The sequence below is a fragment of the Sciurus carolinensis genome, chromosome 7 (assembly GCF_902686445.1).
Source record: "Sciurus carolinensis chromosome 7, mSciCar1.2, whole genome shotgun sequence".
Classification (NCBI taxonomy): Eukaryota; Metazoa; Chordata; class Mammalia; order Rodentia; family Sciuridae; genus Sciurus; species Sciurus carolinensis.
The window spans coordinates 95,894,061-95,920,551 of record NC_062219.1 but is presented as its reverse complement, the minus strand read 5'-3'; the positions used below and the strand labels follow the sequence as shown (position 1 = coordinate 95,920,551).

The following is a 26,491-nucleotide window of genomic DNA, read 5'->3' as shown; positions in this document are numbered from 1 at the left end:
ATAACATTTAAATAAACTAGAACTTCATATAATTCCTCTCAGAATTTTTATTTGAAATGACAAATTATATGTGCAAAGATTTAAAAACTTACTTTCAAAATCATGTTACTTTATTACATCATTTTTTTTTTTTGTTGGTGGTGCATTATGATGGGTAATAGTGGGATCCATTGTTATATATTCCTACATGTACAAAATATAATTTGCTCAGTGTCATTCCCTAATACCTCTCCTTTTCCTCCCTTCCTCCTTTCCTCTGGTCTCCTTCCTCTACTTTACTGGTTTCTTTGCTATATTTCAAGAGACCTCCTCCCCACACTTTTTTTCTCTCTCTAACTTCCACATATGAGAGAAAGCACACGAACCTTGACTTTCTGCGTTTGACTTATTTTTCTTAAAATAATGATCTCGAGTCCCATTCATTTTCCTGCAAATGGCATAATTTCCTTCTTCTTTATGACTGAATAAAATGCCAATGGTCCTCAGATGCTCCTCAAATACCATGAAATAGAAGGTGGATAAAACTTCCAAATTTATTCTAGAAAATATATATTGCTCTAACACCAAAACCAGATAAGAACACATCAAGGAAAGTAAACTACAGATCAATATCCCTGATGAACACAGGTGCAAAAATATGTAATAAAATATTAGTGAATCATATCTAATAACCCATTAAGAAGAATGCACATTATGACCAAGTTGGTTTCATTCTAGGGATGCAAGGAAGATTCAACATATACAAATCAATAAATGTAATAAGGTGAATTAAGGAAAATCTCAAGAGATGCAAAGAAATCCTTTGACAAAATTCAAACTTCATGATAAAAACGCTGAAGAAAATAGGGATGGAAGTAACTTACCTCAATATCATAAAGGCTATATGTGGCAAACCCAAAGCCAATATCATAGTGAAACTGAAAGCATTTCCTCTAAAATCAGAAACAAGACAAGGATGTCTATTCTCACCACTCCTATTCAATAGAGTACTTAAAACTTTAGCCAGACTAATTAGGTAAGAGAAGAAAATAAAAGGGATATGAATAGGAAGTCACTGTTTACAGATCATATGATCCTCTACTTAAAAGATCCAAAAATGCTCCATCAAAAGACTTTTAGATCTAATAAATACAGCAAAACAGCAAGATACAAAAATCAACATATAATAATATCTTTCCTACATACCAACCATGAATTTGCTGAAAAAGAAACCAGGAAAAGAATTCTTCACAATAGTCTCAGGGGGAAAAAATACCTAGGAAAAAATATCTAACCAAGGAGGTCAAGGACCTCTACAATAAAATCTATAGAACACTGAAGAAAGAAATTGAAGAAGACACTACAAGATGAAAAGATCTCCTATGTTTACAGATATGCAGAATTAATAGCACTAAAATGGCCATATTACTAAAAGTGATCTATAGATTCAGTGCAGTACCCATCAAAATATCAATGACATTCTTTACAGAACTAGCAAACAGTCCTAAAATTCATATGGAAGAATAAAAAGACCTATAATAGCCAAAGTAATTGTAAGCAAAAAAAGTAATGCTGGAGGCATCACAATACCTGATTTCGAATTGTACCACAGAGTTATAGTAACAAAAATTGCATGGTACTGTCAGAAAAACAGACACACAGACTGATGATGGTACAGAGTAGAAGACACAGAGACAAGCATACCTAGATACAGTCATCTGATCCTTGACAAAACATACCTTGGAGAAAAGACAGCCTTTTAAAAAAAAATGATGCTGGGAAAACTGGCTATCCATATGTAGAAGAGTCCTACTAGATCTCTTATTTCTCACCCTACACAAAAGTCAACTCAAAATGAATGAAGAATTCTGGAATTAGACCAGACAATTTGCAACTTCTAGAAGAAAATGTAGGGTCAATGCTCCAACTCATAAACACAGACAATGACTTCCTCAACAGGACTCCAAAAGTTCAAGAAATAATACCAAGAATTAATAATTGAGATGACATCAAATTAAAAAGTTTCTGCACAGCAAAGAAACAATTAAGTAAACCTACAGAATGGAAGAAAATATTTACTAGTTACTCTTCTGACAGAGGATTAATATCCAGAATATATAAAGAACTCAAAAAACTTACCACAAAACAACAAAACAAAACAAAATGAAACAAAAACAGCTCAGTCAATGAATGGGCAAATGAACTAAACAGATACCTCTCAAAAGAAGAAATACAAATGGCCAACAAATATATGAAAAATTTTTAACATTTTTAGCAATCAAGAAAATGCAAATGTACAGAGAAACAACATGTATCCCATTTGTTTACAATTAAAAAATTAAAAAATTTAAAAAAAGGGAGTTGGAGAGTGTACAGAAAAAAAAAAAAAAAAGAAAATGCAAATTAAAACTACACTGAGATTTCTTCTCACTCCAGTTAGTTGGCAGCTATCATGAGTATAAGTAACAATAAATGAAAGAGAGGATGTGAGAAAAAAGGAACACTTATACACTGTTGGTGGGATTGTAAATTAGTGCAACCACTATGGAAATCAGTATGGAGGTTTCTCAAAAATACTAGGAATGGAACTACCACAATCCAGCATTATGGCTCCTCTGTATTTATCCTAAAGAATGTCATGGTAGTTCAGTGATTCATGCATACCCATGTTTATAGCAGCACAATTCACAATGGCCAAACTATGGAACCAGAGTAGGTTTCCCACCAATGGATGGATAAAGAAAAAATGGTATATATACACAATGGAGTTTTAATCTTACATTTGTATTTTAAGAGAGATTTTCATTACAATGATTTTGAACATGTTTGGGGGGCAGTTTCCTTTTTGTTCCCTGGCTTCTTTAGCACTCTGCTAACTATAGATAATAAAAAATTTCAAAACTTCATTCCTTATTCTTTAATTTGCTTGATGTTTTTCTAATCCTTGAAGTTAATTCATTAACATTCTTCCTTTTACCATATATCTGCTACTCTTTCCTGAGGAAGAGAAAGTTTTAATATATGTGTGTAAGGTAGGGTGGTCATATAACAGGAAAAGTAAATAATAAAAAAAAGATATGCCTTCATTTATTTAAAGAATATTTGTTGGCAGACCTTATTGCAAACCTGTTTGTTTTACCGAAGATAATATTTCAACTCATTCTGTTTATTATGACAATTTTGTTATTGTCCCCATAGGGGCTATTTGGTCTAGGATTGCATAGTGTCTGATTTGGGCACTGCTAATATTGATCTCCCTTTAAAGAAAGGGTTTTGGAAACCTATAGTGCCACTATAAGCTTATAGGGGGAAATCTGCAATATCCCAGATCCCCAGACCTGCTAGAGGGGAAGATACATGAACAACATGAAAAAACAAGGGAAGAAAATGATCCAAACAAATCTAGATTCTATATTAATAGAATCCAATGACAGTATGTTAGAAGAAATGTCAGAAAAGGACTTCAGATTATACATGATTAAGATGATTTGTGAAGCAAAGGACGAGATAAGAGAGCAAATGCAGGCAATGAATGATAATACCAATAAGCTGAAAGAGCACCTGCAGGAAGCAAAAGATCATTTCAACAAAGAGACAGAGATTCTCAAAAACAAACAAACAAACAAACAAACAAACAAAAAACAAATGGAAATCCTTGAAATGAAGGAAACAATAAACCAAATAAAAAACTCAATGGAAAGCACCACCAAAAGACTAGACCACTTGGAAGACAGAACCTCAGACAATGAAGACAAAATATTTAGTCTTGAAAATAAATTTGGCCAAACAGAGAAGATGGTAAGAAATCATGAACAGAATCTCTAAGAACTATGGGACATCATGAAAAGACCAAATTTAAGAATTATTGGGATCGAGGAAGGCACAGAGATACAAACCAAAGGAATGAACAACCTATTCAATGAAATAATATCAGAAAATTTCCCAAACCTGAAGAATGAAATGGAAAATCAAATACAAGAGGCTTACAGAATACCAAATGCACAAAATCACAACCGATCCACACCAAGGCACATTATAATGAAAATGCCTAACATTCAAAATAAAGATAGGATTTTGAAGGCCGCAAGAGAAAAGCATCAGATTACATATAGGGGGAGACCAATATGGATAGCAGCCGACTTCTCAACCCAGACTCTAAAAGCTAGAAGGGCCTGGACCAACATATTTCAAGCTCTGAAAGAACATGGTTGCCAACCAAGAATCCTATACCCAGCAAAACTCACCTTCAGATTTGAAGATGAAATAAAATCCTTCCATGATAAACAAAAGTTAAAAGAATTTACAAATAGAAAGCCTGCACTACAGAATGTTCTCAACAAAATATTCCATGAGGAGGAAATGAAAAACAACAATGGAGGTCAGCAAAGGGAGGAACTACCTTAGAGAAAAACCACTCAAAGGAGAAACCAAGCCAACTTAAAAACCAAAAGTAAGCCAAATGACTGGGAATACAAATCATATCTCAATAATAACCCTGAACATTAATGGCCTAAACTCATCAATCAAAAGACATAGACTGGCAGAATGAATTAAAAAGAAAGACCCAACAATATGCTGCCTGCAAGAGACTCATCTCATAGAAAAAGACATCCACAGACTAAATGTGAAAGGATGGGAAAAAACCTACCACGCACATGGACTCAGTAAAAAAGCGGGGGTTTCCACCCTTATATCAGATAAAGTAGACTTCAAGCCAAAGTTAGTCAGAAGGGATAAAGAAGGACATTTCATACTGCTTAAGGGAACCATAAATCAGGAAGACATAACGATAGTAAATATTTATGCCCCAAACAATGGTGTATCCCTGTACATCAAACAAATCCTTCTCAATTTCAGGAATCACATAGACCACAACACAATAATTCTGGGCGACTTTAATGCACCGCTGTCACCACTAGATCGATCTTCCAAACAAAATCCAACTAAAGAAACCATAGAATTCAATAACACAATCAATAGCCTAGACTTAATAGACATATATAGAATATTCCATCCATCAATGAGCGGATTCACTTTCTTCTCAGCAGCACATGGAACCTTCTCGAAAATAAACCATATATTATGCCAGAAAACAGCCCTTAGGAAATGCAAAAAAATAGAGATACTGCCTTGTGTTCTATCAGATCATAATGGACTGAGAGTAGAAATCAATGACAAAATAAAAAAAGGAAATTACTCCAACACCTGGAGACTAAATAATATGCTATTGAATGAAATATGGATAACAAAAAACATCAGGGAGGAGATAAAAAAATTCTTAGAGGTCAATGAGAATGATGATACAACATATCAAAATCTCTGGGACACTATGAAAGCGGTACTAAGAGGAAAATTCATTGCAAGGAGCGCATTCCAGAAAAGAATGAAAAGTCAACAACTAAATGACCTAACATTACAGCTCAAAGCCCTAGAAAAAGAAGAACAGAATAACAGCAAAAGTAGTAGAAGACAGGAAATAATTAAAATCAGAGCTGAAATCAGTGAATTTGAAACAAAAGAAACTATTCAAAAAATTGACAAAACAAAAAGTTGGTTTTTTGAGAAAGTTATCAAAATAGACAAACCCTTAGCCACACTAACAAACAGAAGGAGAGAGAAAACTCAAATTACTAAAATACATGATGCAAAAGGAAATATCATGACAGACACCACTGAGATACAGAACATAATGAGAAGCTACTTTGAAAATCTGTATTCCAACAAAATAGAAATTACCGAAGACATTGACAAATTTCTAGAGACATATGCTCCTCCCAAACTGAACCAGGAGGACATACACAATTTAAACAGATCAATATCAAGCAATGAAATAGAAGAAGCCATTAAAAATCTACCATCCAAGAAAAGCCCAGGATCAGATGGATTCTCAGCCGAGTTCTACAAGACCTTCAAAGAAGAACTCATTCCAATATTTCTCAAAGTATTCCAGGATATAGAAAAGGAGGGTACCCTACCAAACTCATTCTATGAAGCTAATATCACCCTCATACCCAAACCAGGAAAAGACACATCAAGGAAAGAAAATTTTAGACCAATATCCTTGATGAATATAGATGCAAAGATCCTTAACAAAATATTGGCAAACTGTATCTAAACGCATATTAAGAAAATTGTGCACCACGATCAAGTGGGGTTCATTCCTGGAATGCAAAGATGGTTCAACATCCGTAAATCAATAAACATAATCCATCATGTCAATAGACTTAAGGATAAGAATCATATGGTTATTTCAATTGATGCAGAAAAAGCGTTTGACAAAATACAACACCCATTCATGCTCAAAACGCTAGAAAAAATAGGTATGGTAGGAACATACCTGAACATTATAAAGGCTATTTATGCTAAGCCCATGGCCAACATCATTATTAATGGAGAAAAACTGAAACCATTCCCTTTAAAAACAGGAACAAGACAGGGATGTCCTCTTTCACCACTTCTATTCAACATTGTCCTCGAAACTCTAGCCAGAGCAATTAGGCAGACTAAAGAAATTAAATGGATATGAATAGGAAAAGAGGAACTTAAGCTGTCACTATTTGCAGATGACATGATTCTATATTTAGAGGATCCAAAAACCTCCTCCAGAAAACTTCTAGACCTCATCAATGAATTCAGCAAAATAGCAGGCTATAAAATCAACACGCATAAATCTAAAGCATTTTTATACACAAGTGACGAAACAGCTGAAAGGGAAATGAGGAAAACAACTCCATTTGCAATAGCCTCAAAAATAATAAAATACTTGGGCATCAATCTAACCAAAGAGGTAAAAGATCTCTACAATGAAAACTACAAAACATTGAAGAAAGAAATTGAGGAAGACCTTAGAAGATGGAAAGATCTCCCATGTTCTTGGGTAGGCAGAATTAATATTGTCAAAATGCCATACTACCAAAAGTGCTATACAGATTCAATGCAATTCCAATTAAAATCCCAATGACGTACCTTACAGAAATAGAGCAAGCAATCATGAAATTAATCTTGAAAAATAAGAAACCCAGAATAGCTAAAACAATTCTTAGCAGGAAGAATGAAGCAAGGGGTATCACAATACCAGAACTTCAACTATACTACAAAGCACTAGTAACAAAAACAGCATGGTATTGGCACCAAAATAGACAGGTAGATCAATGGTACAGAATAGAGGACATGGACACAAACCCAAATAAATACAATTTTCTCATACTAGACAAAGGGGCCAAAAATATACAATGAAGAAAAGATAGCCTCTTCAACAAATGGTGCTGGGAAAACTGGAAATCCATATGCAACAGAATGAAACTAAACCCCTATCTCTCACCCTGCACAAAAATCAACTCACAATGGATCAAGGACCTTGAAATCAGACCAGAGACCCTGCATCTTATAGAAGAAAAAGTAGGTCCAAATCTTCACCTTGTTGGCTTAGGATCAGATTTCCTTAACAGGACTCCCATAGCACAAGAAATAAAAGCAAGAATCAACAACTGGGATAGATTCAAACTAAATAGCTTTCTCTCAGCAAAGAAAACTATCAGCAATGTGAAGAGAGAGCCAACAGAGTGGGAGAATATCTTTGCCATTCATATTTCAGATAGAGCACTAATTTCCAGAATCTATAAAGAACTCAAAAAACTCTACACGAAGAATACAAATAATCCAATCAACAAATGGGCTAAGGATATGAACAGACACTTCACAGAAGTAGATCTACAAGCAATCAACAAACATATGAAAAAATGTTCACCATCTTAGTAATAAGAGAAATGCAAATCAAAACTACACTAAGATTCCATCTCACCCCAACTAGAATGGCGATTATCAAGAACACAAGCAACAATAGGTGCTGGAGAGGATGTGGGGAAAAGGGTACACTCATACATTGCTGGTGGGACTGCAAATTAGTGCAGCCACTCTGGAAAGCAGTGTGGAGATTCCTTAGAAAACTTGGAATGGACCTACCATTTGACCCAGCTATCCCACTCCTCGGACTATACCCAAAGGACTTAAAATCAGCATAGTACAGAGATACAGCCACATCAATGTTCATAGCTGCTCAATTCAGAATAGCCAGACTGTGGAACCAACCTAGATGCCCTTCAATTGATGAATGGATAAAGAAACTGTGGTATATATATACAATGGAATATTACTCAGCTATAAAGAATAATAAAATTATGGCATTTGCAGGCAAATGGATGAAATTGGAGAATATCATGTTAAGTGAGATAAGCCAATCTCAAAAATCCAAAAGACAAATGATCTCACTGATAAGTGGATGATGACACGTAATGGGGGGTTGGAGGGGGGCAAGAATGGAGGAAGGAGGGACTGTATAGAGGGAAAAGAGAGGTGGGAGGGGTGGGGGGAAGGAAAAAATAATGGAATGAATCAAACATCATTACTCTATGTGAATGTATGAATATGCAAATGGTATGCTGTTACTCCATGTAAAAATAGAAACAACATGTATCTCATTTGTTTACAATAAAAATAAATTAAAAATAAAGGTACATCAACAAATAAAAATACATATAAAGAAAAGAATATTTGTTGTTGTTGTTGATATTTCTTACATGCTAGGTATTTTCACCCGGTGCTTAGCACTGAGTTTCTACAACACGCAAGGCTCCACTCTGCCTATGGATTTGCTGGGTCCTTCAGTTTCATGTAGATTAATAGGCAGATGATTTTAATACAGTGGGACCAGTGCTATGGTAGGTACTATGGGAACCCATAGGAAGGAGTAAATGTTAGTAGAGTCGCCTACATGACTGCCTGTACCCAGGGGTAGGCACGGTAGAGGATTAGTCTGGAAAAGGACACCAGGGCCCATGGACTTTGAACAACAGGCTGAGATGGTTCAACTTTTAAGTGACAGAATATGGGAAATGACATCAATGATGAGGCACATTTTTTCCCCATTAACTTTACTGAGGTAAAATTGAAATACAATAAAATGAATATTTTTGAAGTATGCAATTTGACATGTTTGCATGAAGTATGCAGTTTTGACATGTATGTAGCCAATACAATCAATATAAAAAGCATTTTCATCAGTTTTTTGAAATTTGAAATCATGAAAACTGTTTTCTGCAGGGTTTATTACATCAGAAATCAATCACCTTAAGATATATAGAACCCCACGCCCACGTCAACTATTTCAAAATTAAAAGATGCACTTATAAATATCTCAGAGATCAAGGAAGAAAGTACACGAAAAGTAAATAAAAAGTGCTTTGGACTAAGTGATAAAAAAACTTAAAATATCAGGATCAGAGCTGGGGTGTGGCTCAGTGATACAGCACTTCTCTGGCATGTGTGAGGCACTGGGTTCGATTCTCAGCACCAAGTGTAAATAATAAAATAAAAGTCCATCAACATTTAAAAAATATTTAAAAAAAGATATAAGGATCTCTGAGGTGAAACAGTACCCAGATGAACATTTGTAACTTAAAGTACTTGTATCAAAAAGAAGCTAGAATACAAATTATTTTCAGGTTATGCAGTAGGAAGGAAAAAATAAGAGTAGGAGCAGAAATATGAGATAGAGAAGAAATAATATGCTAAAATTTGATAAAAATAAAACAAATCTAATCAAGAAAAAAGCAAGAACACAAAAATTAATATCAATGGAAAGGATGCTATCAAAATACCTAAAAATACATTAAGGTAATTTATAATTTCATGCCAATATATGTAATAGCTTACATAATATGGTCTATATTAGAGAAGAATCTGTGTGCGGCAGAGAAGAAAGTGTATTCAGTCATTGATGGATGAAATATTCCATATATGTCTGTTAAGTCTAAATTATCAATTATATTTTTTTTACTTCTATAACTTCTTTATTTAGTTTTTATTTGGGGGATGTATCCAGTGGTGATTGAGGAATGTTATAGTTACTCAGTATTATTGTGTTGTGGTTTATTTGATTCTTGAGCTCAAGAAGGGTTTGTTTGATGTACATAGATGCTCCATTGTTTGGTGCATAAATATTTATGATTGTTATGTCTTATTGATGTATAATTCCCTTAAGCAGTATGAAATGACCTTCTTTGTTCCTTCTGATTAACTTTGGCTTAAAGTTCACTTTATCTGATATGAGGATAGAAACTCCTACTTGTTTACATGATCCATGTGAGTGATATGTTTTGTTCCCATCCTTTCACTTTCATTTGGTGACTGTCTTTGCCTGTGAGGTGAGTTTCTTGGAAACAGCATATTGTTGGGTCTTGTTTTGTAATCCAATCTGTCAGTCTGTGTCTTTTGATTAAAGAGTTTAGGCCCTTAATGTTCAAGGTTATTATTGAGATATGATTTGTGTTACTGGTTATTTGGGTTTATTTCTAGTTTTTAATTTGAATCAGTTTCTCCTTTGGTTGACTATTCCTTTAGTGCAGTTCCTTCCTTGGTTGGTTTTCAGTTTTTTTTTTTTTCCATTTTATCTTCATGGAATATTTTGTTGAGAATGTTCTGTAGTATGGCCTTTCTAGTTGCAAATTCTTTTAACTTTTATCATGGAATGTTTTTATTTCACCTTCAAATCTGAAGTTTAATTTTGCTAGATATAGGATTCTTGGTTAGCATTCTTTTTTTTTTTTTTCAGAGTCAGATTTAAGTTACTCCAGGACCTCCTAGCTTTGTGGGTCTGGTTTGAGAAATCAGCTGAAATCTGAATTGGTTTCCTCTTATGTGTAATCTGATATTTTTCTCTCACAGCCATTAAAATTCTATACTTTCTCTCTGTGTTAGGAATTTTTATTATAAGGTGCCTTGGTGTGTTTTTGTTATAATTTTGTACGTTTAGGGTCCTATAAGTGATGAGACACATTTTAAAAAGAGTAATCTGGTATGTAACCACATGGTGTAACAATATGTTCTATAGTGATGTAATTTTAACCTTAGTGAGAACTTAACTGATTTTTTTTCTGCTAGAAATGGGGCTGGCAAACTTTACTGTAAAGGGCTAGGCAGTAAACAATTTTGCCTTGTAGCTCTACGGACTGTCTTACTCATTCAACTGTGCCATTGTTGAAAGGGGCCACAGAGAACAGACAAACAAATGGGTGTGGCTGTATATCAATAAATTTTATTTGTCTTAGCAGGTGTTGGGCCAGATTTGGTCCATAGGCCATAGTTTCAAGACCCCCATACTGGACTAAGATCCACTGGAGCAGAGATGGGTTCTGTTTGTCTATTGCAGTCCCATGGACAAAACCAGTTCTCGGCATATTATAGTTTGTCTTTAATTCTTCAGGAAATAAATCTAAGTGAATGAATGAGCCATGGCTGGGATAAGGATGTAGATAGATGCAAAAAGTTCTGAATTAAGAAATGACTGTAGGACTGGGAAGACTGAAATAGATGTGAAGCGTTTTTCAAGGCTTTGGTAAGTGTGTTGGTGTGAAAGAAGAAAGATTATTTTAACAGCAAACATTTCTTGAGGCTTCACTTATACAGACTTTCTTCTCAGCATGTTGAGGATTAGCTCTTTCAAATTTTTCTAGAGCCTCATTAGGAAGGTACTATAATGGGTTTCATTTTGCAGAGGAGGAACTTAAAGATAGAAATATAATTTAAAGGGAAAATAGAAACAATCTATGTCAATCTAGACTGAGTTAGAGGTGAGAGAAGGTAAAAAAAAAAAGGTATCCCTGTGCATAAGAATGAAGTAACATGGCTTTTACATTTGATGAGAGTTAAGGGCAGAAGACAGATTCATAAACTAAGTAGAATAGCATGAAAATGGCTGAAATAGGTGGCATCCACTACATAATAGCTAAGAATATTCAAAAGATACTAAGGAATTATTGACATGATGCAGACAACTTTTTTTAAAATTTTAAGACCATTGAAAAATGTTATCTATTTTTAATTATTAAAATACAAAGAACAATTTGTGGGTTTCTCCATCTCCAAACATGAAAAAATGATGCCATGGAAGAAAATATTAAATATATTAGGAATGGTATAGCTAGTAATGAGGGCAATAGAGAGTGGAATATCAGAGTGTAGTCATATAGTTATACATACTTATATGGTTAACTATTTTAGCTATGTGAATTTGATGTGAAAGATTTAAATTCTTAAATTGCAGATAAATCGTTCAGTTCTTACTGTCACATTTTAAAACTCAGAAACAGGTTTGAGTTAAGTCTTTCTCATTATAATAGAAACTTGACATGAAGAATTTTATTTTCTTATAATTAGGCAATTTTAAAACGACTAGAATTTAGGATGAACATATAAAAATGAAATGAAAAGGAGATGATAGGAGACTTAATATTCTTTCTTTGAATATCACTTAAGTATCATTCACTTTCTTACTGAATGTTCCCCAAAGAGGAAGTACCTGCAACACTGAACTTTGGAATCAGGGAAATACACAATAGAAAACATATCTTACCCCCTCACACCAGGACTTGATACTTTATTTAGAACAGTGTGCTTATATGAAATATACAATATATGTAAAATATAACATTCAGCATTTATCAGGGCTAAATTTTAGCACCCAGCATCATTTTAAGCACATACTTTTTTTTCCTCTTTGCAGTTGTTCTTTAGTAACCATCCTAGGTACATATCTATAATGTAGTAACTCATTTAATCCCCATTTTCAACATCTGAGATAATTATAGTTGGTAGTACTCAGGGTGTTGATGAAAAACTGAGACTTAGAAAAAGAACCTCTATATAACCCAATTTTCCAGTTTACTATCAAATGTGGATTTTGATTGCTTTGAATAGGACTCTTCTGTATATATTGAGGTTGAGAGGAAGAAAAGGTTTTAGAGAAAATTTACCATGAGCTGCATCTGTAGAAAAGTTATGGTTACAGATTTGTGAGTTTTCTGTGCCTAAGTAAAAGCAGAGACACAGTGTTTAAAATGAAATGTGTTGTGTGATGATAAAGGCAAATGAATAATGGAATAAAATGCATATAATTTAGGTATAAGTGATCACATGACCTAAAAGATTTCTATGCTATTTAAAGAGAAAAGGACCTGCATCTTATAGAAGAAAAAGTAGGTCCAAACCTTCAACTTGTTGGCTTAGGATCAGACTTCCTTAACAGGATTCCCATAGCACAAGAAATAAAAGCAAGAATCAACAACTGGGATAGATTCAAACTAAAAAGCTTTCTCTCAGCAAAGAAAACTCTCAGTAATGTGAAGAGAGAGCCTACAGAGTGGGAGAATATCTTTGCCACTCATACTTCAGATAGAGTGCTAATTTCCAGAATCTATAAAGAACTCAAAAAAACTCTACACCAAGAATACAAATAATCTAATCAACCAATGGACTAAGGAAATGAACAGACACTTCACAGAAGAAGATGTACAAGTAATCAACAGATATATGAAAAAATGTTCAACATCTCTAGTAATAAGATAAATGCAAATCAAAACTACCCTAAGATTTCATCTCACCCCAATTAGAATGGCAATTATCAAGAACACAAGCAACAATAGGTGTTGGCGAGGATGTGGGGAAAAAGATACACTCATACATTGCTGGTGGGATTGCAAATTAGTGCAGCCACTCTGGAAAGCAGTATGGAGATTCCTCAGAAAGCTTGGAATGGAACCACCATTTGACCCAGCTATCCCACTCCTTGGCCTATATCCAAAGGACTTAAAATCAGCATACTACAGAGATACAGCCACATCAATGTTCATTGCTGCTCAATTCACCTATAACCAGATTGTGGAACCAACCTAGATGCCCTTCAGTTGATGAATGGATAAAGAAACTGTGGCATATATACACAATGGAATATTACTCTGCAATGAAGAATGATAAAATTATGGCATTTGCAGGCAAATGGATGAAATTGGAGAATATCATGCTAAGTGAGATAAGCCAATCTCAAAAAATTAAAGGACGAATGATCTCGTTGATAAGTGGATGAGGACATATAATGGGGGGTGGGAGGGGTTAGCGTTAGGGTTAGGGTTAGGTTTAGGGTTAGGGATAAGGAGGGTGGTAAGAATGGAGGAAAGAAGGACTGTATAGAGGGAAAAGAGGGGTGGGAGGGGTGGGGGGAAGGGAAAAATAATGAATCAAACATCATTGCCCTATGTAAATTTATGATTACACAAATGTATACCTTGACTCCATATACAAATAGAGAAACATGTATCCCATTTGTATACAATAATAAAAAAATAAGAAAATTTGAAAAAGTAAAAAAAAAATAAAGAGAAAAGGAAGCATAGCTAAATTACCTTCTCATTAGATCATCTGTTGTGTTGAATGGCTTCATTCATATCAAATTGTTTTCCTGTACAGGTTATTTTCATTTGAGAAAAAGATTGGAAGAATAAGGTGTGATATAATAGATATCATTTTACCTACAAAAATTTGCTGAATGTTAAATGTCGTACTCAAAATTTGAGTCTTTAAAGAAATATGCACACAAGTATTAAAACAAATTAACCCCATCATACACTGGAATGTGATGATGAGTAAAAATTCAACATGTTGACTTACCAGGAAGAGCTACTATAGTCACTCCACCTGCTAACGGTTACCTCTTGACCTTTCTTTGCTGGTGAGATCACTTTTATGCTACCTTAGAAAATGTAATTAAGAGGAGATGAAGCAACTCTTTACATACTAATACAACTGGGAATTGTCCTGGGACCTTATTTTTGATAGTTCTGTTCTCTGGCGCACAGGCTGAGCATTACACTATATTAACGGTTGGACTCAGAATTTCCCTTACGGAGGAAACTTGTCTGTCGGACACTGCTCAGATGAACTGCTTGGAGTGTATGGTGAAACTTGGTTGCATTAGGATAAACATAAGCCTGGACTACCAAAAGGTGGAAAATTACTCTGCCTGAGACTGAAAGGGAAATGCTTTACTCTAGCCTAGAGAGTCAGTTGGAGCAAAGTGAAGTGATAGACATAAAACAAAGAGATGAATGGAATGACCATGTTGTTACTGCAGTGGTGTGTGACCAAAAGACAGGCAGGAAGTTGTTTAGGTGGCCATGATTTGATCCTTTCCTGTCAACATCTCCACCACTCCCCACTTCTGGCAGTACTCTAAGTAGTTAGATCAATCATAAAGTGTGAATGGCTTTGTTCATTTGAAAGAAATTTAAAAAGTTGATTGTGACTTTTAGGCATCCCTGATATGGAGTAGTTAGTAGGGGTGGAAACAAGATCGAGGAACTAAAGACAGCCATGATAATGGAGCTTCTCATTGGAATCTGCATTTATTAGTCTTGGAAAGTCTTTAAACTTTCATAGTTTATGGAGATCACAAGGGTCTGCAGAAAGTAACTGACATCTGAGTTATAAACTAACCAGGAGGGAGAAGATGTTCCCCTTTAGCCACAGCAGTAGGGAGGCTTGATGAAAATCTATACTGAATTCTTACCTCTGACTCTTACTTTACAGTTATTTAAATAATAAAGAAACAGAAAGCGGGAACTTATTTTCAAATCTAAATCATTCAAATACTTTGTCTAAAGGTGGCATCAAATGATGTACATTCACTGTTTTGGCAGACAAGAACTTGAGATGGGGAAAAATTGAAATGAAATATTCCCAGATCCTGAAAATGGTTTTAGATTACTGGTGGAATCCCGAGTGTAATCTTTTTATTTTATACTTTATGAAATTTATAAATTAGATAATATATATTAAATGTGCTAATTTTTAAATTCTGATAGAAAATTAGAAAAAATAGTACCAATGATCGTTCTTGAAGCTGTTGTCTTTCTTGTTTCATTTGTTTCTTACTTCATTACTTTTTTGAAACAAATTCCAATTTATCTGTAAATACCTCAGTTTATATCACTAACAGATAAGAAACTTAAAAACTAACCACAGTGTCATTATAAAACCCAACAAAACGAACTTTAATATCATCTAATTTGTGTTTAGTTAATTATAATGTCTCAAAGAGGTTATTTATTTATTTATTTCTGATAGTTCATCAGGATTCAAAAGCTTCACAATGCATCCGTATGGTGCATGTCTTAACCCTAGTAACCTAGATAAGATTCTTCCTCTGTATTGTTTTCCACTATTGCTGGCTTTTGAGTCATTGGTCTAGTAGAATTTCTCATATTCTGAATTTGATTCTTTGTATCTTTATAATGTCACCTAAGTTATTTTACTCTGTTGTTAGTATTTCCCTTACAGATAGTGAGACTTGATTAGATTCTCATTCATGTTTTATAATTCTTTACAGATGGTGCTGTGTAGTTTGAACTGAATCACACCAGCAAGAATATGTCAGGTTGTTCCACATTTAATGATGTTATGATTGACCAGTTGTTTAAAGTGGTGTTAATTTGATATCACTGTTATATAGCTTTCTATCAACCTTTCACATTGTTTTAGTCAGTTTTTCCACTGTTGTGGCCAAAAGACCTTCTGAGAACAATCTAAGGAGGAAAAGTTTATTTTGGGGCTCATGGTTTCAAAAGTCTCAGTTCATTGATGGCCTGCTCCATTACTCTGGGCTCAAGGTGAGGTAGAACATCATTGCAAAAGAGTGTGGTGAGGAATGTGACTCAGGACATCTTACCTGGAAGGAGAGGGAGAGAGAGAGAGAGAGAGAGAGAGAGAGAGAGAGAGAGAGAGAGAGAAACACTTTCCTCATCACAGACGAAAAAATAAATTCTAAAGCCATGTCTTCAGTGATTCACCTCCTTCAGTCACCATAACCAATCTGCCTACTATTACCACCGATTTGATCCCTATCAAGGGATTAATGAACCGATTAGGTTAAGAGCCTCATAATACAATCATTTCACCTCTAACCTTTCTTGCATTGTCTCACATGTGAGCTTTTGGGGCACATCTCTTATCTAACCCATAACACACATAATAGTTCAAGTAGCCAATATTTTGTTGGGGGTTACAAAATAGTGACGTTTCTCATTTCTATTATTTATCCTACACTTATTAGTTGATGCAATGGAGAACTATTAATTAATTATCTGGTTGGTTAGCATTAATTATCTTGTTAGTCAGTATCTATCACTACATAATAAATTACCCCCAAACTTCCTGTCTAAAAGCAACAATAAACATTTAATATTATTATGGCCTTGTAATAGGTTACTTTGCTTTCTGGCTTGCCACCTATAATTTATTCTCTGTATAGCTGCCAGAAGGGATATATAAAATATATGTGACCACTGTTAAAATTATTCTGTGCAAAACATCATTTAATCCTTAAATGTAAAAATTTAAGAAAGGCAGAAGTTGCAATGATTTTTGACTTAGTTTTGGAAGTGATGAATTGTCATTTCCAGAATATCTTACTGTTTATACAGATCAGGCCTATTCAATGCAGGAGAAGACCAGGAAAAGAAGTGTCTACTAGAAGGCAAGAATCACTGGGGATCACTTGGAAGCTGGATGCCATACTTTAAAGTACAGTCTTTGCCAGAAAGCAAGGATGAACAAATCCACTGTGACCTTTATCAAATCTCAGATTAATGAGTAGTGGTTTAACAGTCTCCGTTGGTGGCAAGGTTTTTTCCCTTCATATTGGGGAGGGTATCATTACAACTATGTGTATTTTCTATATTGATGTGTTTAAATCCATTATAGATGTTATTTTCTGTGATTCTGAAATAGTCCCATCTTTGGCCAGTTTGTGTTTCTTCAAATTAGCTTCTATAATCCTTTAAAATAGCCCTATGGTCTTTGTTAACATTCCTGCTGTCAGGCACAAAAAGATGAAAAGACTTGTATCACACATTTCCTACTCGAGTGGAATGTCCAATTCTCCAAGTTCTGGTTCATTTTTAGTAGAAAATGGTATGTTGAGCTAATAGTTTTGGCACTAGAGGTGTTCATGGATACTAGATTTTTTTGTTGTTGTTGTTTCTAGATATATTTAGTGGCGATAGCTAGGAAATAAGTTGTTTAGAAAAAGAAAATTGTCATGAATTTGTATGTTATTTTTAATTTAAAGACTAGAAGCATTTTAATTCTTTGATTTTTATGTATGCCTATGTCTTTTTTAATTTAAAAAATCTTAGTTCCTAGTGATAAATATTGACATAATTATTCATTTGTTATCTTTTATCTATATTGATATTGGGCCATTTTTATCTATAGTTTCAAATACCAGTGTTACCACCAACGTCAAGACTGGGATGAAATTTGAGATATGTTCATGGTTCTCTTTTGTTCTTAGGCTATAACCCATTATAAAATCAAAATACTATTTATTAATATCAGTTGAATTAAATGTTTTAAAACTGGTTAGTTATGCCACCAACTTGCAATGCATTTGAATTCACTTACTAATTTATTTCAATGTTTAACACTTTTTCTTTATTTATTGACCAGGTGAAATATTTTACCTGGTTCCAAATAAAAGCTCTAAAGCAAATTATATTTAGACAAGTATGTTTTTTGTCCTATCCCTTCTTTTCTTTCTCACCCTATGATGAGAAATATATGAGTGTATTTATCTAAACGTGTATTTATATGTAACTGTAACTATTATTTCTTTTTCTTACATGTGTCTTTACCCTATTTTTTTTTCACTCAGAAGATCCTAATGATCACTCCATGGCAATGCATAAAAGTCCTTCTTCATATTGCTCCATTCCATGAATGCTCCTTAGCATTACCAACCACATACCTAGTGATGAACATTTGAGTAGTTTGTAGCCTTTGCTTTAATAAATAGAGAAAATAGTTTACTCTAATTAATGACAGTGGTTCCTTTTCTGCCACTTTACCAACAGATCAGTCATTTTTTTTGGCTTCTTGTCAAACTCAGGGATGTGAAAAAATTATCATTCTTAAATTGGAAACTGTAAAAAACATTGTCTAATGGCATAAAGATAAGGAAATTCTGAGTCCAACCGTTAATATAGTGTAATGCTCAGCCTTTACGCCAGAGAACAGAACTATCAAAAATAAGGCCCCAGGACAATTCCCAGTTGTATTGTCTAAAGGCATAAAGATAAGGAATATCTTATCAAGGAAACAAAAGTGAGTGAGTGAGGAGGAAGGAAGGAAAAACCGATGCAAGGTAAGGAGTTACCAGGCAGACTAGAGCCTCACAGGAAACAGCTTAGTGCTTGGTAAGTGGAGTGATTTCCTGAAATGCTGGATAGAGTAAAGCAACTAATTTGAGGACTGTGTAGGGAGGAAAGAACACAAGTAGATATGTTGACAGTAGTTGTAATGTGCCTTGAATGACAGACTAAAGGGTTTACACTTTGCTGCATTGGCCATGAAAAACCAAGAACACTTTGAGCAGGAAAGTGATAGCAACAAAGAGGTTTTTAGGAAGGTTCAACCTGGATTAAAGGAAGTTTAGGGAACAGGACACTAATTGGTAAATGATTGTGTAGTCTGTACGAGGAGGAATAGAAGACTGAATTAAGAATTGTTAGACAAAATATATAGAAAACAGCAGATTGGGCAAGGGATTCTTTATTTAGAGACTGGGATCACAGAGAGTCTATGACTAGGTTCTGGAGAATTTGTAAACCTTTAAAATTGTATACAAATCTTGGGTCTTATGTATGTTCATTTTTCAGGGAAAAAATGGGTTTTAGTTTTTACTTGATTCTCAACACATCTGTGAACGAAGAATAAAAAATATGATAAATGAAAAATAAATTAAAAAATCAGGAAATCCTGGATCAGTGAGGTTTGTGTTATAAATAAGCCTCATTTTTGAACTTAACATTAATCCCTAATGCATTTCACTTTTTCACATCCACATTCTCTGAACTCCTATTGCTTATACTTACTGTCTATGCCACTCATTTTAACAACTGACTAGTTTTTGAAAGTTGTAATCCTACTACACTGGTTTTTCTTAAGGGGACGCATATTGTATGCAGTCACGGTCAGGATACTCACTATACATCCCGGTGTCTCCCAGTCCCAGCAGTGAGCAACAGAATTAGAAAGAACATTTTGCCTTAAGACTTTGACCAGCTTTGAGATTTTGCCTGTAAAATTGATTCTATATACCATGGTATTTATGCTTCTGGGTTGGGACTTACCTCTTGAGTATTTAAAAAATATTTCTTCATGTGTGTCAGTTATTTTTCAGGAAAAGATTGGATTTTAGCTTTGAGCTGTCTATAATTTTCCCTAGAGACATAGAAAACTAAGAGCCTGATAGGCAAGGATAGAAAAAAAATTTTTAAGCACTATTGAAAAGTATATTACAAAGCACACATTTTCTTTTCCTTGAAAGGAAGAATTCTTATTATTGAGATTACAGAAGAATTACAAAAACTATTAGAAGGAATAATATTCTTTGAACTGCTGCTGCTATTGGAGTTGAATATCTATGAATGGCAGTCTTAATATTTTTAAATAACTTTATTGAGGTATAATTTACTTAACATAAAAGTCACCTGTTTTAAGTTTAGGGATCTGTAATTGCAGTGTTATATACTACAGTCACAAGAGCTAATTAGACTCTACAGTAATGTTCTACATAGTAATTAATAGAGTACCTTAGAGTAGATATGTTTTTTTGGTTAAATCAACAAGAGGATCCCAAACCTGGTCACAATGTTTTCTTTTTCCTTTTTTTTTTTTTAGTACTAGGGATTAAATTCAGGGTTGCTTTAGCACTGAGTAACACCCCCAGTCCTTTTATTTTATTTTTTTAAATTTTGAGATGGAATCTCTCTAAGTTGCTCAGGGCCTCACGAAGTTGCTGAGACTGGCCCCGAACTTCCAAATAGCTGGGATTACAGGTGTACCCCACCATGCCCAGCCCATGACTGGTCACAATTTTGATAAGAAAATCTTCTAGGATATGGTGAGGAAACTTGTTAGATGAATCATATCCATTCAACATTAGTGTTCACATCTTTTTGTTATTCAAATTAAAGCTTTCGTGTTTGACTCTGACATACAGTTTTTCACCCACAGAGTGATTTATGACATCCCCAGGTAGTGTGTATATGAGGCAAGGAATTTCCAATGTAGAGACAGCATGAAATGTCAACTAAAGATAACTTCACCACTGTTTTTTAAAATTAAAAGCAAATAAATAAATTATATCCAAAGATAAAGAGTGCTTACCATTTTTATTATCTCAATTAAATCACCAGCTGTTTTTAAGTTCATTTAGTACTATCTAGATCCTGGAGAGTATCCACCCAGGGGCTGGAAGGTTTCAGTCCTCTGCACTGCCTGCAGGGTGCCCATACATCCTGTTGCCTACTCACAATCTCTGGGACTCATTCTTCCATCTATTACATTGGAATTGAGATAGGTACTGGCCTGACTCATTTACAGAGATTGAATGAGGAGCAATGTATGTAAGAAACTGCTTTGTTACCCTCAAAGTGCCGTGAAATTATATGGCGTTACTTTCACTATTTCAACTCAAGAAAATTTCAATGTTAGGGAAAATAATTTGCAAATAGTTCTAAGTACCTACCTATACTTGGCATTATATAGTCCAAGATAAACACTTGTGGCATTCAAGTTCAAACCAGCCCTTTGTTCCACAAGGAATAATGAGGAATTGGGATGAATTTTGTACATCTTGAACTTCATGTGCTTATTGACATTTCTTCAGGTTCCTGCTTATTATCACATTAATTATTATTATTTATTACCACATTAAAATTAGCAAGAATTTCTAGTGATATCACCTGGAGAATAACCAAATTTCGTTAGATAAAATGAGGGACATTTGTGCTTCTAATTTGTAAAGCAAATTAGAGGGCATAAGTTACAAAGCAAACTAAAAGTTTCATTAAAAATTGTAGAGGAAAAAAAAATTGTAGAGAAGTAATGATATAATTGTAATGGTAAAGCTAATGCGAAAAGATATTGCTCTATGGGGATGGTATCTCCAACCTCGAGTTTTATCCCCTAGTACTTTCATGAACTTGTCAAACTATGTATGTTTTTCTTTAAGACATATTACTGTGAGCTGGGCATAGTGGTGGATGCCTTTAATGCCAGCGACTCTGGAGGCTGAGGCAGGAGTTTCTCAAGTTTGAGGCCAGCCTCAGAAACTCAGTGAGAGCCTCAGTAGCTTAGTGAGACCATGTCTCAAAATAAACAATGAAAAGGGCTGGGGATGTAACTCAGTGGTAAAATACCTCTGGGTTCAATCCTCTGTTCATTTTCTAGTGAGAAAGTGAAGGGAAATTTTTCAGGGAGAATAAGAGATCTACTTATTGCTTTTAAAACTATGCCCTCTCCCACCTCTGTTTTCCAGAACTACCTTCCTTCCTCAGTTGCTCTGTAGTGAGCCAGTTCTCCTAGTGGAGTGATCAGACCTCTTGATGTGTCCTGTGGGAAACATTTTGACAATCGGTTTTTTTTTTTGGTATCAGGGATTGAACCCAGGAATGCTTAACCACTGAGCCACATCCCTAGCCCTTTTTCTTCTTCTTTTTTATTTTTTATTTTGAGATAAAGTTTTACTAAGTTGCTTATGGCCTTGCTAAGTTGCTGAGGCTGACTTTGAATTCTCAATCCTCCTGCCTCAGCCTCCTGAGCTACTGGGATTACAGGTGTGCCCCACCAAGTCTGGCTTATTTTGACAAATCACTTCTTTAACTCTCTTATATAGGTATGATATAAGAAATGTATAGATAGCGACAGTGTAAGAAATTGAAAGTGTGCTTACTTATTTCTTTAGCATATTTCCAAAGTCCCCCCCTTAACTACTTTAGCATATGGCAGATGCTTAACGAAAAAAGTTATTAGCAAGGCACATTCCTTTCTCCTTTATTCTCACTTGCTAGATTTATGTTTAATTTCATACTAAAGTACTCCAGAAGCCAAATTGTGTAGCTTTGCTATTGCCCACTTAGAGGAGGTCCTTCTAAAGAAGCTCAAACCTAAATATGAAAGCAAATTCTGAATGTTGGCTTTTAATGATTAACATTTCTGTCCACTCTCAACATTATGAATTCACAAGCTATATTCTGTGGTGTTTTGGAATGAGATATAGTGATTCATTTTCACTGTTTAATAGTATTGAGAAGGTGGGAGAAATGCTACGCTGATTCTATATCTAGTTGCCTTTAACTGTTCTTTGCTCATCTACAAATCTACATAAAAACATTTTAAATATGAACTAGGTCTGTGTTCCCAGGTCATGCGAGTACAGGATCAGTTGGAGCGGAGCACCTGTCAGAAATCAAATTAACTTGCTATTTCTTCTTCCTGAAGATTTCATACTTACTAAACAGTAGATCCACTCTCTACGCACGTTCCCCCATTGCCACATTTCATGACACTGCAAGGAGAAGCCTCACACTGGCCAACGCTGCGCCCTGCATTCGGGTGGCCCTCGGGAACTCCAAGGCCTCTGAAACGGCCTTCCTTCTCTGTGCGAACTTCAATATCGAAAATGCAACCTAGAAGAAGGGTCAAGACACTCGTGTTAACAAATAGAAGAGACGGGTGAAACCTGTCATTATTAAAGTGAGTTTTCAAAATAAAGTAATACATGTACATTTAAAAAAAATAATGTAAAAAACACAGAAGCACAGAGAAAAAGATAAAAAAATCATCTACAGTATCATCATTTCAGAGAAGATAACTATTAACATTGACTAATGCATATGTATTTATGGTCTTCTTTTCTACGTTTAGTTGTATTTTTAAGTAAAAGTGAAATCCTGAATTAAACTTTATAATATGTGATATTATGCCTCCAAATTGAACAATGTAAATACTACTTACTCTTTTTTTAAAATTTTATTTTATTTTATTTTTTTTTTTTATGTGGTGTTTAGGATTGAACCCAGTACCTCACACCTGCTAGGCAAGCACTCCACCACTGAGCCACAAACCCAGCCCACTACTTACTCTTAAAGTATTAAAATATTTTTACATGATACAAAATATTCTGTATAATATACTTAATCAACCTTCAATTATTGGACAATTGACTCATATATTCCAGTGTTGGAAACTAAACTATAGCATAGTAGGGTGATTATAGATAATGCATTATATATTATATAACATACATATATATATATATATATTATATATATATATTATAAAGAAAAACTAGAAAGAAAGGATTTTTAATGTTTTCACCAAAAAGAAATGACAAATGTTTGAGGAGATAGGTAGGTTTATCCTGAATTGAATATTATAAAATCTGTATCAAAATATTCCAGAGTAACCCATCGATATGTACAATATTTATATATGTTAAAATTTTTAAATGAGATAAAGAATTAAGCTATAATGAGTATTTTGAACATATAACTTTGTGTATTTTCTAATTATTTCCTTACAAATTTCTAGAAGTAGAACTACTAGGGCAAAGGATATAGGTGCTTTGAAGTGTGTCTAATTAAGTGTGTATGTGTGTCTAATATTTTGCACAACTGAACCCAGAACACTGGGACAGCTGCTTTACCGGCAACTCCATGCAGGAGACCATTTCATTTCACTTTTATAGGAAATAACTGATAAAATTCTTTTTTGCTGGTTTTTTTTTTTTTTTTTTTTTTTGGTGCTGGGGATTGAACCCAGGGCCTTGTGCACACAAGGCAAGCACTCTACCAACTGAGCTATCTCCCCAGTCCCTTGCTGTTTTTAAGTGGGGTTAAAATCTTTAAAAATATTTTTAGTCATTTGTAATTCTCTCATTTCAGTTGCTTATTATGTACTGTTTTTTTTTCTAGCCACTCTTTCAAATATTTATTTGAAAGCCCTCTTTATAAAATGGGCCTATTAGCTATTTGTAAATATACATTGTAAATACTTTCTCCAGTTCAATATTTGCCATTTAATTTTGCTTATGGTGGTTTTTTTTACATGGAGAAGTTTATAATATTTATATTGTCCCATTTTTTTCCTTTCATAAATTGTTGCCTTTGCACATATCCTTAGGGAGATATTATCCATCCTCCCAAGATTAGATAAATATAAACAAAAAGGGCAATTCAAAGAAGAATTCAAAATGGAAGTTTTTGGAATCCTGAAATGTATTGTAATTATACTCATATCCTTTGCACTTAGAGTTTTGCAAAGTTCTTTCAAATCAATATGAATATCAACCATAATAAATAAGTTCTATAAAATGATAAAGGAAAGACTAAATTGAATTTTATTTCCAAAACATTTTCAAAAGTTAAATAGAAGGGAGAACAGTAGACTAGAGGAAGCAGATTGGGGGAAAAGGAGGAGGGAAGAAAAAGAAGAAGGTACTAGGGAGTGAAGTTCATCAAATTATACTAGGTGCATGTTTGAATATATCACAATGAATCTCACTTTTATGTATGATTTAATGCACTAATAAAATATGATAAACACATTCTAAAAAGTTAAAAGTGTGAAATAATTTCTCAAGGTGAATTTAAAAAATGAGTCCAGTTTTTGAAGGTTAAGATTTTACTTTCAACTTAGTTTTCTCTCAGTTTTACTGACAAGCACCCTGATCAACATGGGTCAAAATTTTCTGATTACCAGAGAACAGTGACTATTTTTCCTTAGTTTTAAGCTTTGTCCTGTTTTTCTGTCATCTATTATTACACATATAAACACACATACACACACACACACACCACTATAATATATTACTGATTGAAAAAGTGAGTGAGTGACAGCTATTTTTTCTCTGAGTAACCAAGTAGCTCAACCCACTAGGCAGGGTTTCCCATGCCTCTGGCAGAGTAAGATGTACTTTGCAAAATTATAGAGGATGGAGTCAGGTGGGTCTAGGTTCAAATACAATCTCTGCCACATAATGACTCACCCAGCCTTTATACTTTTAAAGTGGGACAGAATTAAGTAGTCTGTGGGTAGAGGAATAAATAAGATAATATACATAAGCTGCCTAGTAAAGTGTCTGAAAATCAGTAGGTTTGTATTCCACACCCCGCCCTTTATTACAATGTCTTAGACATTTTCTACTTCCTTTATAAAATTGAATATTTCTTTTAGAAAAAATTACTTGATGCTATTATTAGGTCTTTGCAATTTTTATAGTTGTATGCTAAAATGTACTTTGTTAAATGAACATAATATATTTTAATATCTGAAAATGTTCATTTCAACCTTTTCTCTTTTATTTGGATAAATGAAATGCTTTTGTTATGAGTCAATGCTGAAATAAGTTTTTGGAAAAAATTTGGCAATGTTATGTTTAGAAAAAAAATTAACCAACACAAATAATGAAATGTATTTAGTTCATAGAGATATTTCATATCAGTCCACATAGCAAGCAGTTTAAAGACAATTATAGTGATTACAGTAGCATTTGTGAAAGGTTTATAATTTTCTCCTATTAATAAAGTCAATAAAAAAGAATCTCCTTAGTATAGCACCATGAAACAGGCATTCAATACATAATCTTTATATACTACATGTAATAATATAGTTTTAATAAAGACTTTTGGAGTCATGAGCACATATGTAATGGAAGGTAACACTGGTTAGTTACCAAGTAAGTGATAGGTTTGGTTTTCAGTGTGAGGAAGACAAAAAGAAGGTTTAAAAGTTACTGTGGTAAACTCAAATGTATTCCTGTTTGAATAATTTTTAAAAA

At 34.1% G+C, this 26,491-nt stretch overlaps 1 protein-coding gene across 1 annotated transcript in view; it reads right to left on the bottom strand.

Moving 5' to 3' along the window:
* Positions 1-26,491, bottom strand: part of Eys (eyes shut homolog) — a 1,705,088-nt gene that overhangs the window by 29,247 nt on the left and 1,649,350 nt on the right. The window contains 1 exon segment of the mRNA XM_047559194.1: positions 23,165-23,339. Coding sequence (XP_047415150.1) covers positions 23,165-23,339 — 175 coding nt within the window.